The 24,918-nt window shown below is 42.9% G+C and overlaps 1 protein-coding gene across 3 annotated transcripts; it reads left to right on the top strand.

Moving 5' to 3' along the window:
- Positions 1 to 1,356: 1,356 nt before the first annotated feature.
- Positions 1,357 to 24,309, top strand: LOC125531479 (uncharacterized). Of its 3 annotated transcripts, XM_087532788.1 has the most exons (18): positions 1,361 to 1,980; positions 2,295 to 2,670; positions 2,754 to 2,825; positions 2,900 to 2,962; positions 3,841 to 4,026; positions 5,937 to 6,324; positions 7,343 to 7,425; positions 8,719 to 9,426; positions 9,646 to 9,921; positions 10,774 to 10,929; positions 19,662 to 20,038; positions 20,154 to 20,568; positions 20,650 to 20,964; positions 21,435 to 22,245; positions 22,356 to 22,414; positions 22,896 to 23,333; positions 23,701 to 23,739; positions 23,827 to 24,309. In XM_087532788.1, the coding sequence occupies exons 1-18, from the start codon at positions 1,610 to 1,612 to the stop codon at positions 24,016 to 24,018; spliced, it is 5,325 nt and encodes a 1,774-aa protein (XP_087388914.1). In that variant the 5' UTR covers positions 1,361 to 1,609; the 3' UTR covers positions 24,019 to 24,309. The 3 variants fall into 3 exon arrangements, with proteins under 3 accessions (XP_087388918.1, XP_087388914.1, XP_048551837.2); XM_048695880.2 differs by lacking the exon at positions 1,361 to 1,980 and having other exon boundaries at positions 2,605 to 2,670; positions 2,911 to 2,962; XM_087532792.1 differs by lacking the exons at positions 23,701 to 23,739; positions 23,827 to 24,309 and having other exon boundaries at positions 1,357 to 1,980; positions 22,322 to 22,414; positions 22,896 to 23,136.
- Positions 24,310 to 24,918: the final 609 nt, after the last annotated feature.

Here is a 24,918-nt window from a genome sequence, read left to right as displayed (position 1 = left end):
CATTTTTTGTTCTTTTTTTTAACTTTTGCTTGTCTTTTGAAATATCCCAAAGATCTCTATTACAAATATCACTGTGCATACAAATTTGAGAAATGTCAATCGTGTACTTGAAAAATGTTAAATGTTTCTAATGTATATGAAAATTGTACAATGTGTACGTAAAAAAAGTAGACATCAAAACTATATGAAAAGAATATTAATCATGTATTTGGAAAATGTTAAACGTGTATGTGAAAAAAGTTTTTGATGTATATAGAAAGTACAATGTGTATGGAAAAAAGTAGATATCAAAAAGTATATGTTTTAAGTAATCATGTATTTGAAAAGGTTAACTGTGTGTATAAAATTGCACACAATGTATAAAAATTAGAAAATGTGTACGAAAAAGTATAAGCTTTCAAAAATATTAATCATAAATTTGAAATATTGTAAACTTGTATATAAAAAAATGTTCCTTGTGTATATGCGCAAATGCAGAATGTGTATGGAAAAAAGCTGACATCAAAACGTATGTTTAAAAGAACTTGTTAGTCATGCATTTGAAAAAAATGTTCAAAGTGTACACAATTTTATTTTATACAATGTTATAAAAATATACGTGTAGGTTAATTTTTTTATTGCCAATAAAAAATGCATGTCACATTTAAAGAAATATTCACATGTTTCCAAAAAATGTACTCCCTCTGTCCCATAATATAAGAACGTTTTTGACACTAGTGTAGCGTCAGAAACGCTCTTATATTATGGGATTGAGGGAGTACATGGAATTTTTAAAAGTGCATTTATACAATGTTAAAAAAATGTCACAAAATTTTAGAGAGAACATTATTGGCATTAAAAAAATCTTCAATGCGCATTTAATTTTTTTGACTATAAATTCGAAAAAGTGTTCAGACCATGTATTAAAATAAATATATACATCATGTGTTTAAAGAAATTCAATGTGTATCAAATAAAATGTTTCACATGTAAACTACAAATGTATATTATATACTAAAAGAGTAGACATGTGTTAAGGAAATAAAACCATGCTTCCGACTCATTTTATTATCTCTCTGTTTTTTTATTTTTATTAAAACCTATTAACATGAGATCTAGTTTCGAAGATCTCGACACAAGAATCCAATGCGGAAAATGATTCCTGGTTTGAACGCATGGTTTAAAGAGATAAAACTTCTAAATAAAAAATCTAAAAAAAACTCATATTGCGATAAATGACGCACTGTACATGCAGTGCACCAATTGTCGCAACCTGCAAAGGTAGGAGTGACGTCTGCAACAAACCAAAATGTCTCCGGATGCAACAAACCAACAATGTCTTCAGCTACGCCGGGCCGGGCCAAATCCTAGTCTGGCCGGGAATAATACCCTAAAAAAAAGAAGCAACCAAACACAACACCCCCGTCTCATCCAAAAATAAGGAGAAAAAAAAAACGTCACAAGGGCAAGCCACCGCCGCCGCCAGTCGCCACGTCCACCGCCGGCCGCGCACTCCGGTTCCTTCTCCCGCCAGGCAATGCAGTCTCTACCCTTCCCCCTCTCCGGCTGCTAGTCCGCCCGTCGCCGACGACTAAGGGCCCCGTTCCGCTCTGCGTTCGATTCGCGGGCAATGGATGCGCTCGTCTCGGCGGCGGTGGAGGAGGTCTGCGCCCGCCTCTCCCTGGGCCTCCCGGTGACCGACCTCTGGGCCGCGCTCTCCGGTGCGTTCCGGGCGGCCGGCCTCCCGCCCGGCCTGCCCGTCAGGCGCGTCCTCTTCGCCCGCCTCGTCGCGCTCCCCGTCATCAGCCTCATGGAGGGCGAGGAGGGGGCGCTCGTCCCCTCCCCGGAGAAGGACGTGGAGGCGGCCGAGCAGCGCGGCGCCCGGCTGGTCGCCAGCCCGGCTTTGGGGGACAACTTCCTCGGGATCTACGACCACCGGTGCTCCAGTTCCAAGCTCAGCGACAACCAGAGGAAGACGCTGGAGCATGTCGCAGCAAGCAGGTGGGAATTTGGAAATCTTGTACTACTATACTATATTGATTGACTCAGTTAGTTAATTAAGTAATTATACATGCCACATGGTTCTCTTGTAATTTACTCAAAGGAGAAGTTGAGCTTGATGTTTCAGGCCCACATTGACTCATTCCTACTGGTTTAGGAAGCTTAAGCTTTACTCACACCATGTGCAGGCCATGTGGGAATCAATATGGCATGCCAACGTGTGTTTACTCACACCCTGCCTATGCTCATTCTATTTTTGTGCACACTAGTACTATATAGTCTACTGGTTAGTTAATAACTTGTATTTGTCACAGGACTTCCGGTGTCGCTCAAAGGACTCTGTCGAAGAGGTTCCACATAGAACCAAACAAGTTCTACTTCGTTGTCAAGACCCTTCAGTCGCAGGGGTTAATTGCTGGAAAACAAGCGATCGTAAAGTCTAATGGCATTGGGGGTGAGAGCGAAGATGATTCAGGGAAAAGTCTTGTCGGCAGTACCAACTTACTGTATCTCTCAAGATATGCCAAAGGATTGAATATGAACTCGCATCAAAGAACAGAGATTACAAACGTAGACGCTTTACAAGAAGATGAGACCCTCGGTGTAGACCACAAGAGCCATGTTTCTATTCACGATCATCTTCCAGCCATGAAAGCCATATGTGACAAACTTGAAGAAGCCAGTGGAAAGGTCGGCTGTTCTCTTCCTTTTGCTTGTGTGTTACTTTCTTTCAGTTGTCTAACTTTGTGCAACTATTTTCCATACATGTATAGGTTCTTGCTATTTCAGATATAAAAAAGGATCTTGGTTACAGCAAGCCACGTGGGCACAGGGCATGGAGAAATGTAGGTATTCGTGGAATCACTTGTTGCATATGTTCTCTGTACTCCTGGATTCTACTGAGACAACCTTTTCTTAGGTACTGTGTAGGCTTTTAGATGCACAGCTTGTTGAAAAAATCAGTGCCAAAGTTGACGATAAGGTGATGTTTGACCTTGCCCCTTTGTTCTCTGATCATTTGGTGTTATTATCTCATACCATTTCCTAACGGTTTTCGGCTTAATTCTTCTGGTTCATGGTGCTTCTTGTTGAGGATGGAAATTCAAGAAATTGACATAATAACCTTTATTAATAAAAATAATTCAGGAATTTAATTTTTTTATCCTTCATAAATGCTAGTTACTGTGGATGGGCTAAGAGCCCAGTGGTTGGAGCGCAACTGTGCATCCCAGCTGGCACAGGTTTGAACCCTGTGAGCGAGATTTAATTCGTGGGTTCGAACGCGGGTGTCACACTTTTCTTTTGTAATTAAAAATCTGCAGGGCTCCTCCCCTGTTGGTCTAGTTTTTTTTATAAACGCCAGTTACTGATTTACTGTACCATAATGATGATTCAGTACGTTGGTGATTTTCTTTTTCACAAAGATGATATGGCCACAGTTCTGTTTTCCACTATACTAATCTGAAGCAGAGTGTAAGTTGACAGAACTGAGACCCGAGAGTCCAGATAAAACAGTCTAATGTAAAGACGGGAAAGGCCAGACTAGAGATTTCCATGCGATAGAAAAGCATAAATTGACAAATTACTCGCATTGAAGTAAAAAAGAGAAACCATGGGTAGTATGCCCACACGTTATCTCAAGGATTGTAGCAGTTCCATTCAATAATCTGACCTATTTGGGGACTGCAACTACGTATGCAATAGCTTCTTTTGAAACTGCTATGAAAGGGCTAACAAAATCTGTCGGGCATGTAGTGACACCATTAATTCAGTCTGCAGTGCACCGTTTGAGCTTCAATCATTTACGCAGTTGCATTCTTTGTGCAACCTACAAGCTGTGTAAATCATTCCTTTTTCCAGGTTGTTGGCTGCTTGCGCCTTCTGAAGAAATTTAGTCCAGATGAGTTTAAGCCAAAAAGTACAGCCTTAAACTACAAACTTGGCATGAAATGCCTTGCAACGGATCAACTTATGGAGCTTCCATTAGACAACTGCATATACGATATGATCCATGCCCAAGGGCCAAAAGGTGCAACTCTTGTTGAGGTACCTCTCTGAAACTTTCAGCAGGGAATTGTGGTGTGTAATGTTCTTTTTGAAATGGCATGCTAACTTAAGTCATAATATCAAGAGCGCCTTCATGTTTCTTGTTTTCAGAGCTTCACTTCAGTTATGCATATTTCACCTTATCGTAGCTGTTTGCAACCAGCTAGAAAATATTATACTTGTTTTAAAAGATATAGGTTTTTCCACAGCTGGTTATTTAATTTAGCAACCTGCAGGACAGCAGTAATCTTAATCCTCTCCATTTTATCTCCATAAAACTATCCGACAAAACTGAAAATAATACCTTCCGAAGAAATAAATAAACACTTACCAACTTCTATCTCCCTTGCACAAATAGTGGTTTGTCAGTCCTAGCTGCCACCACCGGATCATAGGTCATCCTTGTTGCCATGTGAGGTCCTTTTCTACAGGTTCAGTGGCTGTGATCAGTCTCACACTATAGCAGCAGCGACGACTGGGTGTGGCGGTAGGTTGAGGGTGCAACATCAATTGTGCATAGTGGTTAAGGCGTCATGTGGACTGCCACGGTTGTGTATCTTTGTAGTGTAGGTTAGCCCTGTTTGTCCATGGTTTCTACTGGTTTTTATAAAAAAAACCAACCTGCCTGTAAGGTAATTAAGTTAGGCAGGTTCCACAGTATTTCCTTATTGGCCTATCGTTGCTAACGAATTGCCATCAATAGTCATGAAGAAGTAGTCAACCCCATCGAACTCATCTGCTTGCTCTACTTAGCCTGGAGCAGAGCGGAGCAGGCAGATCTTGTGCCAGAGCAGGGGCTGCCAAGGCAACTCCGTGAACTGGTACCTGGAGTCGGAGTAGGACCTCACCATGGCATGCAGCAATCCAAGCACAAGTTCCTCTCCATCGTGTCACAGCGGTTGTTCTTCAAGGGTTGGGGGCTTAACGATGGCCACAGCACACCAGGGCTCCCTCGTCTTCCTTGTCCTATCTAACACAACTCCCTTGTCGACGCACCATTAGTGTCCTTGTCTCTGGCTCTCTGCACCTGCTTTATACAATAACTATCTTCATGCAACACAGCCGCGTAGTTTTTACATATACACATGTGCAGTTGTTTATGATGTAATTGTTTTTAAAGATTCTAGAAGTGACACACTTGTGTACATGTTTCCATCCACAAAAGCTCAGCATACAGCACACCAGCACCAACACAAACACCAACACCATCGCCAGGGATGACTTGGGCATCTCACCAGGGTTTAAATTCCAGAAATAGTTCTCAAGCCTTACTATGTATGAGCCACAATGACACTGCTGTTGCCATCGGCCTTTTGAGACACGTGGGTTGTATAGTGTGCAAGTGTGTTTTGTGTCTGAAACACAGAGGTAAAGACTCAAAAGAAAGAAAAACTAATTTTCTAGTCTGAATCGTTTCTGGCAGAATTTTTGATATCGTTTCATGTAAGCAGGTGTCTCACTGGCATATTTGCATCCCATCCTTCCTTCTGGGCTGTACCTGGCTCATTTCTAGCATCACAATTACTTTTTTTTAGCTTCAATGGCATTAATACGTTTGAATTTATTGACTGGTCAACTTAAATAAGATAAAGACATGAAATTCTTGCGATTGCATTACCATTCTTGACTCTAATCTGTAAAAAAAATGGAACAAAATTCTCTGGCATGAAGATAGTTATTATATAAATTTGATTTATGTTTTCTGTACTATGCATCCTTTTTTTCAACCTGAGGAGAATTATTTTTTATTTGAGCTTCTGTGACTTACAGTGTATTTATTTAAGATCCATTGCAACTCGCAAACCATGCACAAGTTGCTAGTGTAATAAGGAATATTGTTTATCTCATGTTGTTAGTTTTCTTTATTTGTTGAAATTAGTAACTCATGTTCTCATTACACTTCCAACCAGCTTGGCAGACGTCTTGGGGGCAAGCACAGCAATCCAAAAGAGCTTGGTAGACGAGTGTCTTCAATGGTTAAAAAATTCAATTTGGCTTCGCAGGGTGAAGTCATAGATAAAACAACACAATACCGATTTTGGACTTCAGAAAACTTCTCACTGCACAAAGCAAATGCTGCTTTGCAGAATTGTGATGCGCTAGATGATCATGATCATCGCCCCGATTTGTGGCTTTCTATTCCATCTAAAGAATCAGATTCTCTTAGCCCACAGGGTGATTCATTTGTTGATGACAAACTCTTGTTTGAAGAAGATTGTTGTGAAAAAGCAGTCGTACTTGTACATCATCTCCCGAATAACCATGAAGCTTCTGTTGGAGTTTCTCAAGTTGAACAAGGTACGGCAATCTTAATTCCTGTGAATTCCTATACTTTTCTGTAAAAGCTGTGCTCAATACCTCTTTGGGAATTGCCATGCTGCTGTAAGAGCTTGTGGTATTTGTGCTGCCTGAAACTTGACTTAATTTGGCCTTGACTTTTGAGCACCCATAGAACCAAATGGCTTCATAATTCAACTATGCAATCAGGTAGTATGATCTATTTTGAAACCCTGCACATTCTGTTGAGGGGGCGCACGGCAGATGATAGCTAAAAACAAGTCTTTTATAGGCATGTCAGATGTAATATTTCTTCCAATTATTATTGTCCAACATACTGCTCTGCTTGATTTTGTTTACTTGTTTTGATTTATCTCTGAAGTTTTATTTATCTGTATGTGGTTCCTTTATTGGTTCCGGCAATGCGTGGTTTGACTTGCAGAGTCTATGAAACTGTAACTTTAGCAGTTAACTCTTATAATTTCTTCAATAATTTGATGCAATGATCGTATGAACGGTCGGCTAAAGCATGCTGATAATATCAAGAGAGGTCAGGGTAGACCAAACTGGACATGAGAGGAGTCCGTAAAGAGAGGCCAAAGCTAGCCATGAACAGGGGTGCGTGCAAGTTAGCTATCCATGTGCCAGAACCATGAGTTCGTTTCGAGATCTTATGTGTTTCAGCTCTAGCCTACCCCAATTTGTTTGGGACTAAAGGCTTAGTTGTTGTTGTTATGAACAAAAGTAATTTCAATTGTGAATTTACGTGACTTCTTTTACGTATTTAGACTCTTTAATTTTTTCACCAACACAGTTATTGGGAATGAAAATATAGGTTTAGTTGCAGCGACTTATAAACTTTTGTTTCTTTTGTTTTTTATCCTTTTTCCCCTTGCACAGGCTGTTTATTCCTTTCTTTATATAATAAATGTATACGTAGCAGAGTAGGGCTATCCAGTACTGTATTTGCTTACAAAGAAAAAGAGTACTGCTATGCTTAGTTGAAGTGATCCTATTTTTATTTTTCTTCTACATGAAGTTGCCTTTCAGAGCAAGAGGCGTCGCTGGCCCTTGTCAACTTCTGATGATGGGAGACAGAAAAGGATTCTTCACATATTAAAGGTTGGCTGCTGAGTATTTGTTAATTAATCTTTTTGTATGAACCATCTGCCATCGTTACTGATCTGTTGGGAATCGTTCTTTTTCTATATGTCCTTGACTTTCTATGAGCTTGATTTGTCTTATGATATTTACTCGAAAGTTTGCTATTGGTTGATAAACTTTATAGGATCATGGATTTGCCTGTGCCTGTTACGGATACTTCTAATTGCATTGTCCATGCATGCGTTTGATGCACTTATATAATTGTCGGTGATATTTGCGCTTTCCTGAAGGGCGGGCCTGGCGCAGTGGTAGAGTCTCTCCACTTGTGGCCTGGAGGTCCTTGGTTCGAACCAGCCTCCTTGCAGAATTGTTATGCAAGGGTAAGGCTGTCTAGAAATTCCTCCACTTTATAGGAGCACTTTACATACTTTGTAAGTGTTACTTTGTGCAATTTGTACTCTCTATACAGGACTCCGGTCGCTTATTCACTTTCAGCACCAATCATTTGAAACATAAATCTGTTAGACAAGCTTTTTATGGGTCATTTGACATCCCTATAAGTTATTTCCTATACAAATACTGTTAGTTTTTCTCATCTTGCTATGGGTTGTGAGTCTCATGAAACTGGCACATCTGCAGCCATGAACACATGGGATGCGCCAGGTGTCTTGTTCTGTCATCTCTGCTTTCGTCATCTATAGCCTCCCTCTTCACTGTTTTACTGTTGGTGTTGGCAATGCCCCTAGTATGTCCATGTGTCATGGTTGGGCCAGTTTTATGGCTGCTAATATGTCAAGATTTGATGACAGACACAAGGAATCTGCAATACAATGATGAAAATAGAGTTATATGTGATATTTATACATGATAACATGATTTCTGGGGATTTTAATAATCCAAAATAACTTATTTAAGGGTCAGTTACACACTATTATTTTTTCATCTTTTTTTAGGTTAAAAATGGTCTGCAGGACCAGATTGTAGGTTCTATATTCCCCAGGCATGTTTCCTTACAGTACACTCCAATTTTCTTGAGTGTGACAGCTTTGTTGCAGTGATGTTTAGTTCTCTGTTTCATGTTCTTCATTTGAGTGAAACTGGATTAACAGTTTTGTTTAATTTTATTGCTCCAATGAAGGATACATAGAGGTACGCACAGCCGATGCAAGAGAATAATCTGTAGTTTTATTATAATCAGAATTGCGAGAAGCAATCTGTGCGTGTGCGCGTATCATATTCATTCCCTGTGTATGTACACCCTTTGCATATCTGTCCGCATCTTATGTAGCACCTTCCTGTTTCCCTGTGCAGAAAAAGAATTTTGTACTGATGGTGGAGTTACGTAAATGGTTAGAGAAAAAGGAAAATGGAAAAATAATGGACAGGAAGACATTGATTCGCACTTTGAATAAGCTTCAGCTAAAGCGTATCAAAGTTAATGCCCCTCTTGTTACAGACTACACTGGCAGTCGTTCCATTGATGTGATACTGAATCCTTCTGTCAAGGTCATGTCACCGGAACTCATGGATCAAATTAGGAACAGACTAAGGAATTTTGATTCTCAAAGGCGTTCAGGTGCAGCTGCTAAATTGAAGCAAAAGCATACGCTTGCCATACATGGATTGAAGGTTCAACGCAGAGCCAAAGTTAAAAAAATACCAATATCAGAAGCTATTCATGCCAATGGATTCATAGGTGCAAAGATGATTCGGGCAAAGCTATTACATAAATTTCTATGGGAATATGTTAGTGGTTTGCCAAATCTTGATTGTGCCAAAGAAGGGCATGACAAGAACCTTAATCAATCATGTCAGTTTTCAATCACAGCAGCTATAAAAGAAATGCCTCTTGAACTCTTTCTACAAGTTGTGGGATCAGCAAAGATTGACAGCAGCACTGTAACTAAGTGTTGTGGAAAAACACTTTCAGAGATTCCTATCGGCGTATACAGTCAGCTCATGGGCACTCATGCCAAGGGCCGCCTCTCACGCTTAATAACTATTTTAAATAGGCTCAAGGTAATATTTGCCTTTTCTATTTTCAATTAGTATTGCGAGAATCTCAAATTTTAAGTGTGTTCTTAAAACTAACATCACAAAGCTGGGTTTATTGGGTTGACATTTGGCTGATGTTTCTTTTGTTATAGCAATTCCTCTTCATGTTTAATGCAAGTCAGCTTGCATGATATCTGGACTGGCGAGCGCAATAGTGACCATTTGTTTATTTGTGTTTGCTAGTTGATTGAACTTGTAAGCAATCATGTAGAGGATTCTGATGTGCGATCAGGGGATATCCCTACATATTCGCTGGAGCTCAGGCCTTACATTGAAGAACCAACACCAAGCATTGTTCAGTCATCACACGTCAGTATGAACCATCGTCCAAAATTTCGGCATGATTTTGTGCTCTCAAAGCAGGAATCTGTCGATGCTTACTGGGAAACATTAAAGTACTGTTATCTAACAGCTGGTTCAGCTGAGCCAAGTTCCTTCCCTGGTAATTGTGTACCTGAGGTAGTGTGTTCTACGCTCACCCCTTACTCCTGAAGATCTTTTGCGGCTATGCATTTATAGACATGTAGTTTTGCGTTTTCATAATTGTGTACTACTCCCTCCGTTCTTAAATATATGACCTTTTAGAGATTCCACTATAGACTACATACGGAGCAAAATGAGTGAATCTACACTCTAAAGTTTGTCTATATACATCCGTATGTAGTCCATAGTGAAATCTCTAAAAGGTCTTATATTTAGGAACAGAGGGAGTATATGATTATTCTCTGTTTTTTTATTGGCTAAACTGGTCAGTGTTTTTTTTACGCTAACCTTCATTTCATTCTCTTGTCGTAAACTATTCCATCACATAAGATCCTCTCTGGTAAAATGTGCATGCTGTATTTGGATGGGCCGAGCTGGCTTGCATCCTTATCATTTCATAATTGTGGTATTCGACTATTGCCATCTCTCTATGACTTCAATACCATATGTGACTACTGCTGGTATTCACTATTTCAGTTTTACTCATGATTGTCTGCTGCAGTGCTGCTGCTCAATATAGCCATTGCAATCTTAGTTGGCTAGTTGCATGTATCTTGAATACCATTCGTGACTACTGCTGGTATTCACTATTTATTGTTTGTAGTATCTTTTAAGTACATATATTTTCAGCTGCAAGCATGTTATTGTTTGTTGAACTTTTTTCCAGTAGTTAATCCTACTATTTTTTATGCGCTCAACAATTATACCCACTGTGAGCAATATTGGTTGGCATTGGCTATTTTGCAAGATTATTGAGATCTGTCAGGCCTGAGCTGTGAACTTGCGATTTTCATCTGTGGAAGTTCTTATATGATACTGTCCTTGTAGGTTTCTCATGTACGGTCATGGAGTTCAGTAAGAGTAATGACTACCAAACAACGTCTGGAATTACAAACTCGTCTCATGAATGAAAACGAGAAGGGGATACTTCCTCACAAAGTTTGCTGTATAATTGCAAAGGATTTGAATCTCTCTGTGCAGCAGGTATGTGTTTGAAGGTCACCCATTTCCATTTGGAGATTCGTATTCCATTTGGAGATTCGTATGGATTACTCTTTTTTTTACCATGTCTATTCAACTTCTGTACTAATGTTTTTTCTTGACCTATCAAATAAAAAATTAACAAAGACACATGCAAAGTATATTAAGAAAAGGGTAAACAGAAATCTGCTAAAGAATCAATAAAACCTCAACCCAAAATATGGGAATGCTTAATGTTTCAGCAGTGAACCTCAAGTATGTTCCCAGTGTCATCGTTATGTGTTGAGCACAGGAGGGGCGTACCTTGTCGACAGGTCAGGTGGCTGTTCAGTGCGGGAGAGGCTCTCTCTCCCTTCTGGTCGAGCTCCTTGCCACTGCCCCGTCCTCTTCTATTAGGTCAGTCACAATGGGCTCGGGCCACTTTAGCAATACATTGGGCCCTCATCTAACACTTCCCTTTAGAGGGGTGATAGATATCTATCATTCCCATCTTGTCACACGCCAGATTGCATTTTTTAGTTCCCAATCCTTTAGTCAAGCAGTCTGCAATCTGCTACCGGGAATTCACATGCTCAATCTGGATGATCCCAGCGTCAAGTTTGATTCTATCATGCTGCATTGGATTGTGTGATATGTTGATTGCTGATTGGTTATCATACCGCACATTCATACAATTAGTCTTCAATATCTTCAATTCTTTTAATAAATTTGTGGTCCACAACATCTCACTTAGCCATTGAGCCATAGCTCTATATTTGGCCTCGGCAGTCGACCTAGACACAACAATCGGATTCTTACGTCTGCATGATACTAAGTTCCCACCAACAAAGACACAAAATCCCGAAGTTGATCCGCATCACAATATCCATCAACCACGAGATGCATGTGTTACTCAAAAAATAATAGTCCCTTCTCGGAGTTCCGTTCAAGCACCTCCGAATTCTGTATGACCACTCTTAGGTTCATGCATATACCCCCTTACATATATCTGCTTAGCACACTTACTGCAAAGGCAATGTTAGGGTGTGGATGATGTAAGTACAACAATCTCCCAACTAATCTGTGATATCTCTCCTTATTCACTGGCTCTCCTGAGTGAGTTGTCACTTTGTGGTTTTGATCAATTGGAGTTGATGCTGCCCGACATCCTATCATTCCTACATCGCTTAGGAGATCTAAAGTATATTTCATCTGAGATAGCGCAATCCCTCAGACCTGGCCACCTCTTTCCCCAAGAAGTATTTGAGTCGGCCAAGATCTTTCACTTTAAAGGCCTTACCCAAAGACTCTTCCAGCCGCCACCTCTTTGCCCTATGATAATAAAATCATTCACATATACATGAAGTATAGTGTTTTTCCCCTTTTCATGTCTGTAGAACAGTGTATGATCACCATTACAGTGCCCATACCCATATTACATACAACATGTTTGAACTCGTCGAAGCATGCTCTTGGAGACTGTTTCAGACTATAAAAGCTTTTTTTAACCTATATAAAGAGCTTTCTTTAACCTGCATACCTTGTCAGCACTCTGTGAAGTAGAGAAGCTAGGTGGGATCTTCATGTTGACCTCCTCCTGCAGGCCCCATGCAAGAAAGCATTCTTCACATCAAGTTGATGTAAAGACCACCCGAAATTTGCTGCCCAGGAGATCATAGTTACTGGAGCAAGTCTTATCATAGTCAATGCCGTAGGTCATGCTCTACCCCCTCGCCACGAGCCTTGCTTTGTACCTTCCAATCTTTCCTTCTGCCTTCCGCTTCATAGTGTATACCCACTTGCAACTGACTGTCTTCTTTCCCGTTGGAAGAGATGTTAGTACCCATATCTTGTTCTTACTCAATGCTTCCAGCTCCTCTATCATAGATGCTCGCCACTTTGGATCCGCTTTTGCTGCCTTCCGATCAGTTGGAGGAGACACCAGTTGAAGCGAATCAACAAATGCTTTGTAGGTAGGAGATAATGCTTCATAGGAGACATAATTTCCAATATCATTTGCATCGAACCCATACCGTTTCTTTGGTATCCCTGCTGTTGTTCGAGTAATTCTCCTCAAAGCAATTTTCTCATCTATTAACCGTTCTGTAGCGAGTTCAGCCTGATCCCATCAGAGGGGATTGAAATCACATGAGCACTGCCCTATTGTTGTTCTTTCTGTGGCTGATCTAGTTGCTCCCCCTGACATGCAACACTATCACCTCGCCTCAATACACCTTTAGCAGTTGGCTTGTGAATCACCTCGCCTCTGCGAATACACCTTTAGCAGTTGGCTTGTGATCCCTGACAAAATCATTCTTTCCCAAAAGTAACTCAAAAGGTGACTTCATACCCAGTATTCTGCGACTGATCAGGTATGTCAGTCATCACAACTTCACTCCACAAGAATTCCAGCACATTCATAGTAAACATCAATGATCCAGCAACCTCCAGAATATATCGATTCTTCCTTTCTACCACTCCATTTTGAGGAGTGTTCGAACATGAGGTTTGGTGCAAAATCCCTTGCTTTGATAAGAAAGCCCAAACACTTTGTTCACATACTCAGTACCATTGTCACTTCTTATCACTTGTACCTGAACATTCAAGTGATTTTTGACATAACCATGGAAAGTCTTGAAACATTGGAAAGTTTCATCCTTGTGACACATCAAATAGATCCATGTCATACGTGCTTGGCAGTAATAAAGGTTACAAAATACTTTCCACCACTAACCGACACCACAGGACTTGTCCACACATCCGAGTGAACAAGCATGAATGGGGATATACTTCTAAGTCCCTTACTCACATAAGATGTCCTCGTGTGTTTCACAAACTCACACCCATCACATTTCAGCTTGTTCTTATCTACTCCATGCATTACATCAGGAAACAACTTATACACCCATCCCGAAGTGATGTTTCATCGCCACTCTCTTACACAATTGCCGCAAACATTGGGCTGCCCATCTGACCAAGCCCATCACGTTCCATGCACCAGAGTCCCCTACGCCTTATTCCAGTCCCAATCAAGCACATTCCTTTGTCAACTGCCCTGCAACACACCTGGTCAATCAAAGCACTCATAAACAACAGATTGACCGGGAAAGCTGGCACATGTAGGATTGTAGATAACTTAATAGTAAGTGTACATTGAATTGCCCCAAAATACCCTTGATAGGCTACCATGTCCCGTCAGCAGTACATAGTGGTACTTTGAGAGGGAGTGAGCTGATCATATGACTCAGATTCCCTGAAGTCACTTGCAACATGTTTAGAAGCACCAGAGTCTAGAACCCACTCCGAATCAGTTTTGTGAGCAGCAATTTTGGCCTTTACCGGAAAAGGCCCCCCCCCCCCCCGCTTTGTATTCCAAAGCAACCAACACCGAGTACAAAGATCGCTGTGGCAAGCAGCACAACAAGCCAAAAGAAAAAGAAGAAACAAATGCCAACCAGGCAGCTCGGCAAAGCACGGATGACCCGCCACCGCGGCGCCCACCAGATACAAACCACCACAGGCCGAGGCTCCGAACCGCCGCGCACCAAGCAGCACCTCCAAGAAGGGGTGCGACGCCGACGACGCTGCTGCTCGGACGAGTCCTAGGGTTTCCCCAGGCATGCAGAGGGAGGTGTGGGATGGATACCACTAACACCCTCCAGGAAGGAATGGTGGCACCCGCAGGTGTCACCACATCGAGGCCGAAGCCGGCAGGGATTTCTCCCACACTCCAAACCCAACCGCCCAGCCGGACGGAGCCTACCCGCCAAACCGCCGCCCACCACCATGCACCAACGCAGTTGCGCCGCCACCCACGCCGCCTCACTACGAACACCACCACGAGGCAAAGAGGACCGGAGAGACGTGCACCACGACGGGAGCAGCAACCCCGAAGCCGAGCGGGAGGGAACCACCTCCACCGCCGTCGTGCGGGAGGCCCGTGCCTCCAGCACCGTTGCGGTCGCCGTCTGGACGCGGCAGCGGGGGATGCCGGGCCACCCCTGGCCCAGCCAAGCCCGAAGCGGACCCGTTAAGCCCTGCCGGCCATGATGCAACAGGCCGGCGTCGGTGTCGCCAGCACCCAGCCGCTCGTCGTGTCTCCCCAGCCTCCCGGAAGCCATGCCGGAGACCATCCCTGCCGGCCCGCCCAGGCCCAGATGGGGCCCGAAGGGCCCAGATCTGGGCTGAGCGGGCGACGCCAGATCACGCCACCGCGCCGCCTCGCCACCAACGGCGCCGCCGCCACCCAGCTGCTCGCTTGTGTCGCGCCACAGAACCCCGCCACCACGCCAGACCGCCGTCGCCTAAGTGCACCCCCTGGTGCAGCTCCGCCCGCTACGAAGAGCGACCGGGAGGGGAAGGGCAGGGAGGCCGCCGCCACCAGCAGCCTCGGGGCCAAGCCGGCCGTGGGCGCCGGCGACGGCGGCGGGAAGGAAGGAGGGAGGGAGGGAGGGAGGGCCTGGAAGGATGAGAGAGGTCGCGTGGCCGGTCGCCCCGGGGGGGGGGGGCGACGCAGTCGTGAGAGGAGAGCCAAGTTGCTGGTAAAACAACTAATCTGAAGTTTTTCGCTGTGATTCCTTTTGGCCTTTTCAGTGTTGTCCTCATTTGTATAGATAAAATGAGCCAACTTTCAAAGACTAGTACCCTCCTCGCTATCATGCTATTCGTTCTCACTGGTATCCTCTACTTGGATCACTTCGCCAAGGGAAAGCAACAAAGCACACGCTTGGTGCGACATACTTGCTGCACATGTGCATAGCAAACCAATGCCATTCGTCGTCGTGTCCTCTACCTCGCGCATCTCATAATCGCCCGGCACATGCGTCCTCTTCAGGTCATGGTCTTCTCCCAGCTGCACTGACTCCCCCTCGATGCGACCACAACCCGCAGTTGCCTTCACGCGCCTTGACGCAGCAGCTGCGCCCTCGCTTCCCATGATAGCCTAGACCTCTTTTGCTCCTAGCTGCACCACCTGCTCCAATTTCCCCTCTCCAATCAGTAGCAACAACAACGAATGCAACAGCTGACACCAAAGCAATAGCCAACAACAACAGTGCAAGCCTCCTTTTCTTCTTTGTTTCCCGCTTCTTCTCCATACATCCATTGTGTCGTCTACGCACATTTAATGTGCCAGGTGATGGAACATGGGCTACCCGGGGCTCGTGCCACTTTGCGTCCCCTTTTGAGCTATGATGACCCGAGCCTATGGATTCAGCCATCTTTTCCTCGGCGACAGTTGAACTGGACCTGACCCCGGCCAATCATGACATCAGTGATGGCCTCATTAAGGATTTGCGGCGCTTCACTCGTCCTGTGTGGCCTTGGCCAAGCTTGACCAGGCCGGGCGCTCTTTGTTGCATAGAGCGGTCGGCTCATTATGGGCCGGCCCTTGGTACAACTACGACAAGGCAAAGGATTTGGCTGCCGAGCATGTCCTACGTGCACGTTGCTGGCCCCACCTTTGGGTGCCCACACCCAACTGATCCCATTGTTCCTTCCCTTCAGGTGAATGCTACTAGGTCTAATTTTTTTCCAGCAGTTCCAGGAGTCCATCAAGACCTCACTATGTAATCCAAGAAGGCACGCTCGGTTCGGATTCGGGGGTTGCTGGTGGTGCCATGGCCTTGGGTGTACGAGCAGGCCGAGACTCGGCCCACCCAGCGGACGACGTACACTAGGGGTGTATCACCAACTTGACGAAAAGACTATCGTCCCAGAGTTCTAGTAGTATCCTGCTAGATCGTAACCAACCAGGAACCCTAGCCCTATCCCCATATGTAAGGCATGGCTATGGTCCTCTTTCAATGACTCTATCTTACCTACACGATCCTTGCGATCTCACTATTATACTCAAATCCAAGCTCTCATATGAGGCTGGTCATATACTATACACGAAAGCAGGAGTAGGGTGTTACCTCCACCATGAGGGTCCGAACCTGGGTAAACCGCCTTGTGTGAATCCCATCTGGCGATCTACCTATGTACATCACCGCATTATGATTACTGTTGGGATATTGAATTGTCACTTTACGTTTCCAGGCTTACCCTTATTGTTCTGCCACACTAATACGGCCTCAGAGCCCTCATATGAATATGTTAAGGCGTATTAGTATTGTTCTAGTAGTCCTTTTCCTTTCTTATACCTCAAGTCTTTCATACTATGTATTTGCCCCATAGGCCTTACAATACAATAAGTTGCTTCTGTAACTTGGTATTAGAGCCATAAGTTTCTCTTTCACAAGCGCAACTCATGCTCATCCAATCTCGATCTACCTTTTTTTGGTCCCTATCCGAGCGATAGCTCGTAGTCACCTCCAGATTATATCCCTGTCGTTGCCTCATTCCCTTCTCCCAGGAAGGCACGAAGGTCCGCATCCATCTATTCCCGATTGGATCGATTTGGTCGATTCGTCCTTGTTCGGCCAACATAGACAGCCACCTGTAGGTCTTCCTCCTCAAGGTCGCCACCTCCAGATCGACACCCGCCGCCGCCTCCCCTCTAGAGATGGCCAGGTGAGAGGCATCCTTGAAATGGTGGGCACACCTCGGGCAGGAAGAGTCAGAAGCAATGGTTTAGTGTTGCAGGTTCGCCTTGGTATTTAGTCGACCCCGAAAGAGAAGCCTGCCAAAAATCTTGACCTTGATTGGTGCTTTGGGAACTCCAAATCCTGTCGTCATGGATGTCGACCTCGTCGGCGGAGGAGAGTAGCGAGTAGGCGCACCTCGCGGAAAACAGGACGCCATGGGTGAGGAACCTGTCATGGGAGCGTCCCTGGTAGCAACATCCTGCAACAAAGATAGAAGAACAACAAGCTCTGCAGAAGGAACATGGGTTAGGCGGTTCCGCAGGGTAGCAAGTAGGCCATCATGCACGACCTCATAGACTAAAACGGAGGAGTATGTGGAGTGGGAGAAAAGGTTAGGGTTGGTGAGCCAAGAGTCAAACAAAAAGTAGGTGGAGGTTCCAGTGTTTATTAAAACAAAGGAAATTGAGAAAAGGTTTTGGATCTGGTTTTTAACAATCTTCCAAAGGAAGGAGGGGTTTCAGGGTGTAAGAGAAAAATTAAGCGAGTAGTGTTGAAGGAACCATCTAGCGCAAGGTAAGTCTAGTTTTTTAAGAAGTTTGAAGGCAAATTTTAGGAGAAGGCAACATTTGTCCAAGGGATAAGACACTTGGTGCCCGAGCAGGTTTTCGAGGCAGCCCAAAAGGAGGACTAGCGAATCGTGTCTAAACGTTTGATAATTTTCTTAGGGAGTTTGAAGACAGACATGAAGTGAGTGGCAAGAGCGTCAAGTGTGGCGGAGATTAGGGTTAGGCGGCCACCCCGAGAGAGCAGGCAGGCGGCCCATCCGGCGAGGTACTTTAGAAAGCGTTGTACTAGCTGTTCGAAGGCAGATGAGGGGAGGCGAGTGTGAGACAAGGGGGAGTCCCAGGTAAATCTGGAGAAAGCGGGAAAGGTCGTGGCCAAATGTTTGTGCGGTATTTTGAGCAAGCGTCGGCGTGGTATGGATGGAAGGAAATTTGTTTTGTGGAGTTGATGGATAGGCCCGTAGCCAAGGCGAAGTCATCCAAGATGGATTTTAGATTCATGGTGGCCGAGGCCGAGGCCTGAGCAATGATAAGAGTGTCATCAGCATATTGCAGAACAGTTGGAGCGCGGTCAGGGTAGATCAGGTGGCAGAAATCATTTGGTTTGAAAGCCTGCAGGATCATACGCTGCAGCAGGTCGTTCACAATGATAAAGAGGTAGGGGGTGGCGGCCCCCTGGCGAAGGCCGTTCTTGCAAGAGATCCAGTTGGCGGGGATACCATTGAGAGGAATAGCAGTTTTACTGGAGATGAGGAGAGTCCTGATCCAGGATACCCATGTAGATGGGAAACCCCGTGCCATGAGGATGAGCAGCAGGAAGTCCCAGCAGATGGAGTCAAAAAGCTTTTCAGAAGTCGAGCTTGAAAATCATCGTGGGGGCCTTTCTGATGTGGCAGGCACTAAGGATGTCTGCGGCGTAGATAAAGTTTTCTGGGATATTTCTGCTAGAGATGAAACCGGTTAAGGGTTTGAGCCTAATGGTGATGGCCTTAGCAATAGCTTTAGGGGGGGCAGTTTTGCAGAGAGATAAGGCGGAAAGCGTCGGGACTTCTGGCGGAATCATTCTTAGGCAGAAGGATCATGTGAGCCTGGCTGAAGCGTTCGACATCGACCTGCAGGTTGGTGAAATCATTACAAAAGGGAAGGACGGAGTGTTTAACCGAGTGCCAGAATCTGCGATAGAAGCCTGGCCCCAGCCCATCTGGGCCAGGGCTAGCGTGAAGGTTCTCATTTGGATGATCTGAGGGACTTGGTCGTGGATTTTGGATTATCATTTCTCCCGTTAGTGTTACACTTCAAATGCTATGCTATTGCAGAGGCTTTCCATTTGAAAGGGGAGGGGGGGGGGGGGGGGGGGGTTAAAGAGAATTAGTCTAGGAGTCCTTATTAGGCTATATTTCCTTTCTTTCACCTCAAGTCTTGTACTATATATTTACCCCATGGGCCTTGCAATACAATAAGTTACTTCCATAACAGAATACAAGAGCTATTTATAACGTCTGCCTACATCATTCTTTTGTAATTAAGAACAACATCCCATTTTCATTATTTTTTGGCTGAGTTGTTTTAATCTTTTTTGTTTGAGCAGTATTTTTAGTTTTGTATACTATCTGTATGGTTGCTGTTCAATAATCACTCACTGGACGGATTTGTTTTGCTGATGTAGGTGCTTTATGCTTCCTCCAAGAATAGACAGCTTCATGGACAGGCAGGCATTTCTGATACACAACATCAACAAAAATCTAATTCTAGATCAACCTCTCAGAAAAGGAAAAGATCGGCTAACGAGATTGCCATGAAGTTTATTAAGCAAAAAGTTTTAGCTAGTGGATCATCCTCACAGAGGTTAGTCAAGTCTATTCTGGATGAAGAAATAACAGAGAAAATCTCCCCATCACCCACTGGCCTACCAGAACAACGTCATCGAGCTGGCAGCACTCCCACACACAACATTGTTGGTACTTTCTTGCATACAAATAAAGACAAGGGGGTCACCAGACGCATGGGAAAGAAAATTTTCTTTTGGACATCCGAATCTGACAGGTATTCCTTGATTGACCATCCATATTCTTATATATTAACAGAATTCAGTTACACTTAATAATGATTTGAATTTTTCCATGATGCCTGGGGCCTGATCTGTTTTTATTATTTTCAGAAAATTGCTCATGGCATACACTAGATACCGCACAAGACGTGGAGCAAAAATATCCCGTGTAGCTTGGAACTCTATTTCTGATCTTCCAGCTCTACCAGCTGCATGTTGTAAAAGGATGTCAACTTTGAGAGCTAAAACAAACATAAGAACAGCTGTGAATCGAATCTGCAACATTCTTTCAATACGGTATAAGAGATCAAAAGCGAAAGAATTATCAAATTCCGGTTATGAGAATTCTGCAGATTCAGATTCTGAGCAATTCAATTGGGATAATTTCGATGATCCGGAAATAAGAAATGCACTTGATGAAATCCTTGAATTCATTCGACTAGGAAACATGGGCCAGACCAATCGGATTAGTCCAGAGAATGAAAGGAGGAATGATGATGTCGCTGAGGAAATTCGAACTGAGCAGGTATGACCGGTCAGTAATTTTATATTTCTCCTCAGCCAATATATACTATTTAATATTGACTTTTCACCTTCAAATAATCAGGTTATGCAATGTCCAACCAGCAGAAGCACTATAGCTCCAGAGAATGTGGAATTGTGTACATGTTCCAATTCAATGCATCCAAGTAAAAACGTGGCAATTCCCTGTAGTGTTCATGAAAACAACATTAGACTCAACAATGCTGAAATTAATAAAAGATCCTTGGCAATTGCCAATGCATTAGAGCTCCTGAAGGTGTTTCTTCTCAGTTCATTATCGGGTTCAGAAGCACAAGCTGCATTAAAAGCCACCTTTCAGCTTTATTCAGAGAGTGAAATTTTTACTGCCCTTTCCTTTCTGAGAGGGAAGAACTTCTTGGTTAGTATGTGTAATTTATCCATCAGTTTATCAAATCTCTTTTATTTATTTCTTCACTATGCTCTGTATGTTTTGATCTGTAGTAGCTCCCCTTGCTGGGACCTGCATCTGAAAAATCAAATATATTGATAACATCATTAAAATTTAATATCTTAGTATCTTACATGCCATGTTGAGTTTTGTTAGTTGAAAAAGAAGATTGTTCTTTTTGCGTGAGAGGCCTATTTCTACATTTAGGTTGCACTTTCATAGGATTAAACATAATATATATCTGAAACGTGGTCGTATCACAAACTAGGAGATTAGCTTTGTACAACTTAGACACACTAATGTAAGCTTGCCTATGGTGGATGTCGATGTTGGGTTCTGATGTGGATGGCTAGAACTATGTTAAGCCAAAGTATAAATGTGTGTGGTTACATTCCTGCACTACTGTCTCTGACTTCTACATACTACCCCCTGTTTTGCAGGTTACTGGAAATGGAATGAAACCTGTAACCCTTTCTGGAAAATTCTTCTTTGATGCTTCTTATTCACCCTTCCCATATGGTTCAGGGAAAAAGGCTTCTGAATTTTTGAAATGGTTTGTAGGGCAGCAAAAGAATATTGTGGACAGTACAGTTTATTTGCATCCAGATCCACAATGCGGGGAAATTGTTCACATCTTTTCTCTTGTGTTGTCAGGAGAGCTACTCATTTCACCTTCCTTGCCAAGTGAAGGAGTTGGTGAGGCTGATGAACCTAACAGCTTCAGTCCTTCAATCGAGGATACCAGTGATTTGGATGACTGTACTTACAAACGCAAGGGTACAGAGTTGGAAAGCAGTAGGACTAAGAGACACAAACCTTTTCCCCATATAGATAGCCGCAGAGATAAAGGTTTCCCTGGTATCCAAGTGGCTTTGAATCAAGAGAGGATTCAAACAAACAATCCCATGCAGGTGTTACATCATAAAGAATGCCTTATGTTTACTTTAGCTAGGGAAATGGGCAGCAAGGATGTTGATTCCCAGGTAGAAAGCCGTGACATGTTGCCAGACTTAAACGATCTGAATTCATGTCGCTGTTTATTGTCTGCATTTCATTTGGAGAATTCTTATAGAGGATGGCCTTGGGATGCTATGAAATTATATGCCGAACAGTTACCATCATTATGTTGTAATAAAAATGAACCGATCGTTCTTTCATCTGACCTGTTCAGAAATGCATTTTGTATTATTCATCAAACTGGTGAACAAGGAGTTAATCTGAGGGAAATGTCACAGGCACTGCATCCACTAGGTACTCTTTATTCTTGTGAATAAAAACTGGTGTAGTTTTTGTAGAACTTACATAAAGCTACATCTTTTTTTGCTAGGATTCACTTATTTGGTTTTATCCCCTGCATGCAGGCATGCAATCTATCAGTTTGGTTGTTGATATGCTTGAGAGATTTCAGCTGGCCATTAAGGTAGATCTGTGGATATGTATATAGTAGATTGGTGTGCCTGTTTTTATTATTTATCACTGTCTATCGATGGATTGATTAAAATTTACTTCTGTTGTTTTACTTTCTTTCTTTTATTTTTCTTTTCTCTAGTTCTGCATAAATTCAACAGATAGATAGTGATATTCCTTTCTTTCTATATTGAGTATTGTACACTTAAAATTGGCATCAACATTGTTAAATATGTACTCCTCTGCTTCACAATACTTGTTTTAGAGTTGGCCACAAGAACTAAGAAGGTAAATAAAATGCCATCTGACCCTCAATTTGTCCTCTCTAAGGCATGCATATGGTGGAGGAACTTAGTGATGCAATTAAGGAAGGATAAGATTGTAAAAAATTGACCAAAATTGTGTAGAAGTTGTAGAAAATCAAGTATTCTGAAGATTGCATTTTTTATTTCCACATCAATTAACATATAGGAGTCTGAATTTGGTCAATGCAGGTCAATGCATATGATGGTGTGCAGATTGTTGACTCATTACATAAGCCAAAGTATCATATAACCACACTCGCCGAGTACAGCCATTGCAGCTGTTTGCGAGCTCCAGGTTCTGAAATGGCATCAACTGGAGACACCAGAAATATACTGAAAGAGAAGCACTCGACGATGCCTCTTAATTTGCATGGAACTGTAAGGAAGCTTGGCGAGGGGCACACTGTCACAGTTGTTGATGTTGAAAGGAAGTCAAGCTCTCATTTGCAGAGTGAAAGTCCTGGAGATGATGAAAGGCCATCTACTTGCTGTCATGTTTGCAGAAGTCGTATTTATCATCCAATATTACCGTGGATAAATGGCGATGGCAGCATGAATAGCACTGTCTATGAAGGTTTAAGCCGTCGTATTATTGGATATGTCATGCAATATCCAGGAATTTCGGAGGTGAGTGTGTTAATTTTTATTATTTAGACCTGCTTATTTTGTGATGGGAAGTTCTATACATGCAATTGGATTTGTGAGTTGCTGGGTCAGTCGTATTAATGTTATGAAGAAAGCACGCTTGTATTGACTTTCAAAATAGGTAACCTTGTAGTAAGATTTTATTTATGGGTGTTGCAACTCTAAACTTCATATCATGATACCGCTTAAAGCACTCATATTTAAGGTTTTCTAAATCCATCAGACAGTTGTTCTGAATATTATCAGTTACTGAAAGATGTTTGCATTTCCATATGGAGTTATGATTTTACCTATAATTGTCAATATTGTTGAATTAAAAGTTGCTCTGCTCTGCTGTGTCATGTATCAGGAGGACGTAATCCGTCGGATGGATGTACTGAATCCTCAGGTATGTATGTTGGCTACATTATATCATGTTTGTACTATACATTCGATATTCAAATGTTAGTAACTATTTCACCCTGTCCATGTGCAGACATGCAGGACCTTGCTGGGGAAGCTGACAATTGACAAACACCTATATGTTCATGTTGGGGTGTTTGATGAAGATGTGCCTAGTGCTCCCATCATGCTGCAGGGTCTTTTGAAGCAAGGTCACTATGAAGAACGCTCGAGGTCTGCAAGGCGGCGCTACTTTGCTAATCCGATGAGCACCTTCATGCTGTAGGACAGATGCGGATGGCCTGTTCTATAATTTATTGGTGCCATCCCTCCCTTGTAAAATATACTACCCTTCTGATCCATATTAATTGTCGCTGATTTAGTATGGATCGGAGGGAGTATGCCATTTTAGTTTTGTCCTAAGAAGTCATTATTATGCTGCATATATATGCAAGATAACTTAGAATTATTGATTCTGTGTGCGCACTATATCTGTATATATGAGTGAGGTTGTATATATATACTAGTATTTAAAAATGGATAGTTTAAAGTTCAGCATATCAGTTATACACCTGAACTTCTGACATGATGCTTATTTATCCTCTCCTTTTGAAACGGTTCTTTTATTTTATCATGATTCCTACGTACAAATGCAGCCACTACGCGTACTAAATTTTGTGGGCCGGACGAGCATGTACGTGGTGTTATATGTGCCTACATACAAATGTGAGTTTGGCCATATTCTTTTTTTTTTGGAAAAAAGATATTGGACATATAATAGACTGAAGCAAATACAAAATTAGTTTTTTTTTGAGAAGCAAATACAAAATTAGCTGTGTTGGAGCCGGAGGCGGACACCCTTGCCCTCGATACGATCAGCGTGGGCGCCCATAAAACGCGATCGCCTCCGATCATGGCAATTTGATAAAATAGCACGTCTTTCCTTGCACCTTGATAAAATAGCACACTTTTCTTTTTGTTTGATTAAATGACACACTTTTCCTCCATGGCTGGATAAAATAGCACAAACTGATTTTTTTTCTCAATTTTCTGATATGGGCCTACACATCATAATATTTTGAACGATTTTGCCCCTTGGTCTTTTCTGCCCGGTCAACAGTTTTGATCGAACCTAGCGATCAGTTCCGATCGAAACAGAGGAACGCGAGGCAAGCAGGGCCGCCGC

The sequence above is a fragment of the Triticum urartu genome, chromosome 1A (assembly GCF_056163025.1).
Source record: "Triticum urartu cultivar PI428250 chromosome 1A, HENAU_Tu73, whole genome shotgun sequence".
NCBI lineage: Eukaryota > Viridiplantae > Streptophyta > Magnoliopsida > Poales > Poaceae > Triticum > Triticum urartu.
This window is presented reverse-complemented; position numbering and strand designations above follow the sequence as displayed.

Coding starts and splice junctions, on each gene's coding strand:
- LOC125531479 (XM_087532788.1), top strand. CDS start 1,610: ATGGATGCGCTCGTCTCGGCGGCGGTGGAGGAGGTCTGCGCCCGCCTC. Junction 9,427..9,645: donor CTATTTTAAATAGGCTCAAG/GTAATATTTGCC, acceptor TGTGTTTGCTAG/TTGATTGAACTTGTAAGCAA. Junction 22,415..22,895: donor GATTTCAGCTGGCCATTAAG/GTAGATCTGTGG, acceptor TGGTCAATGCAG/GTCAATGCATATGATGGTGT.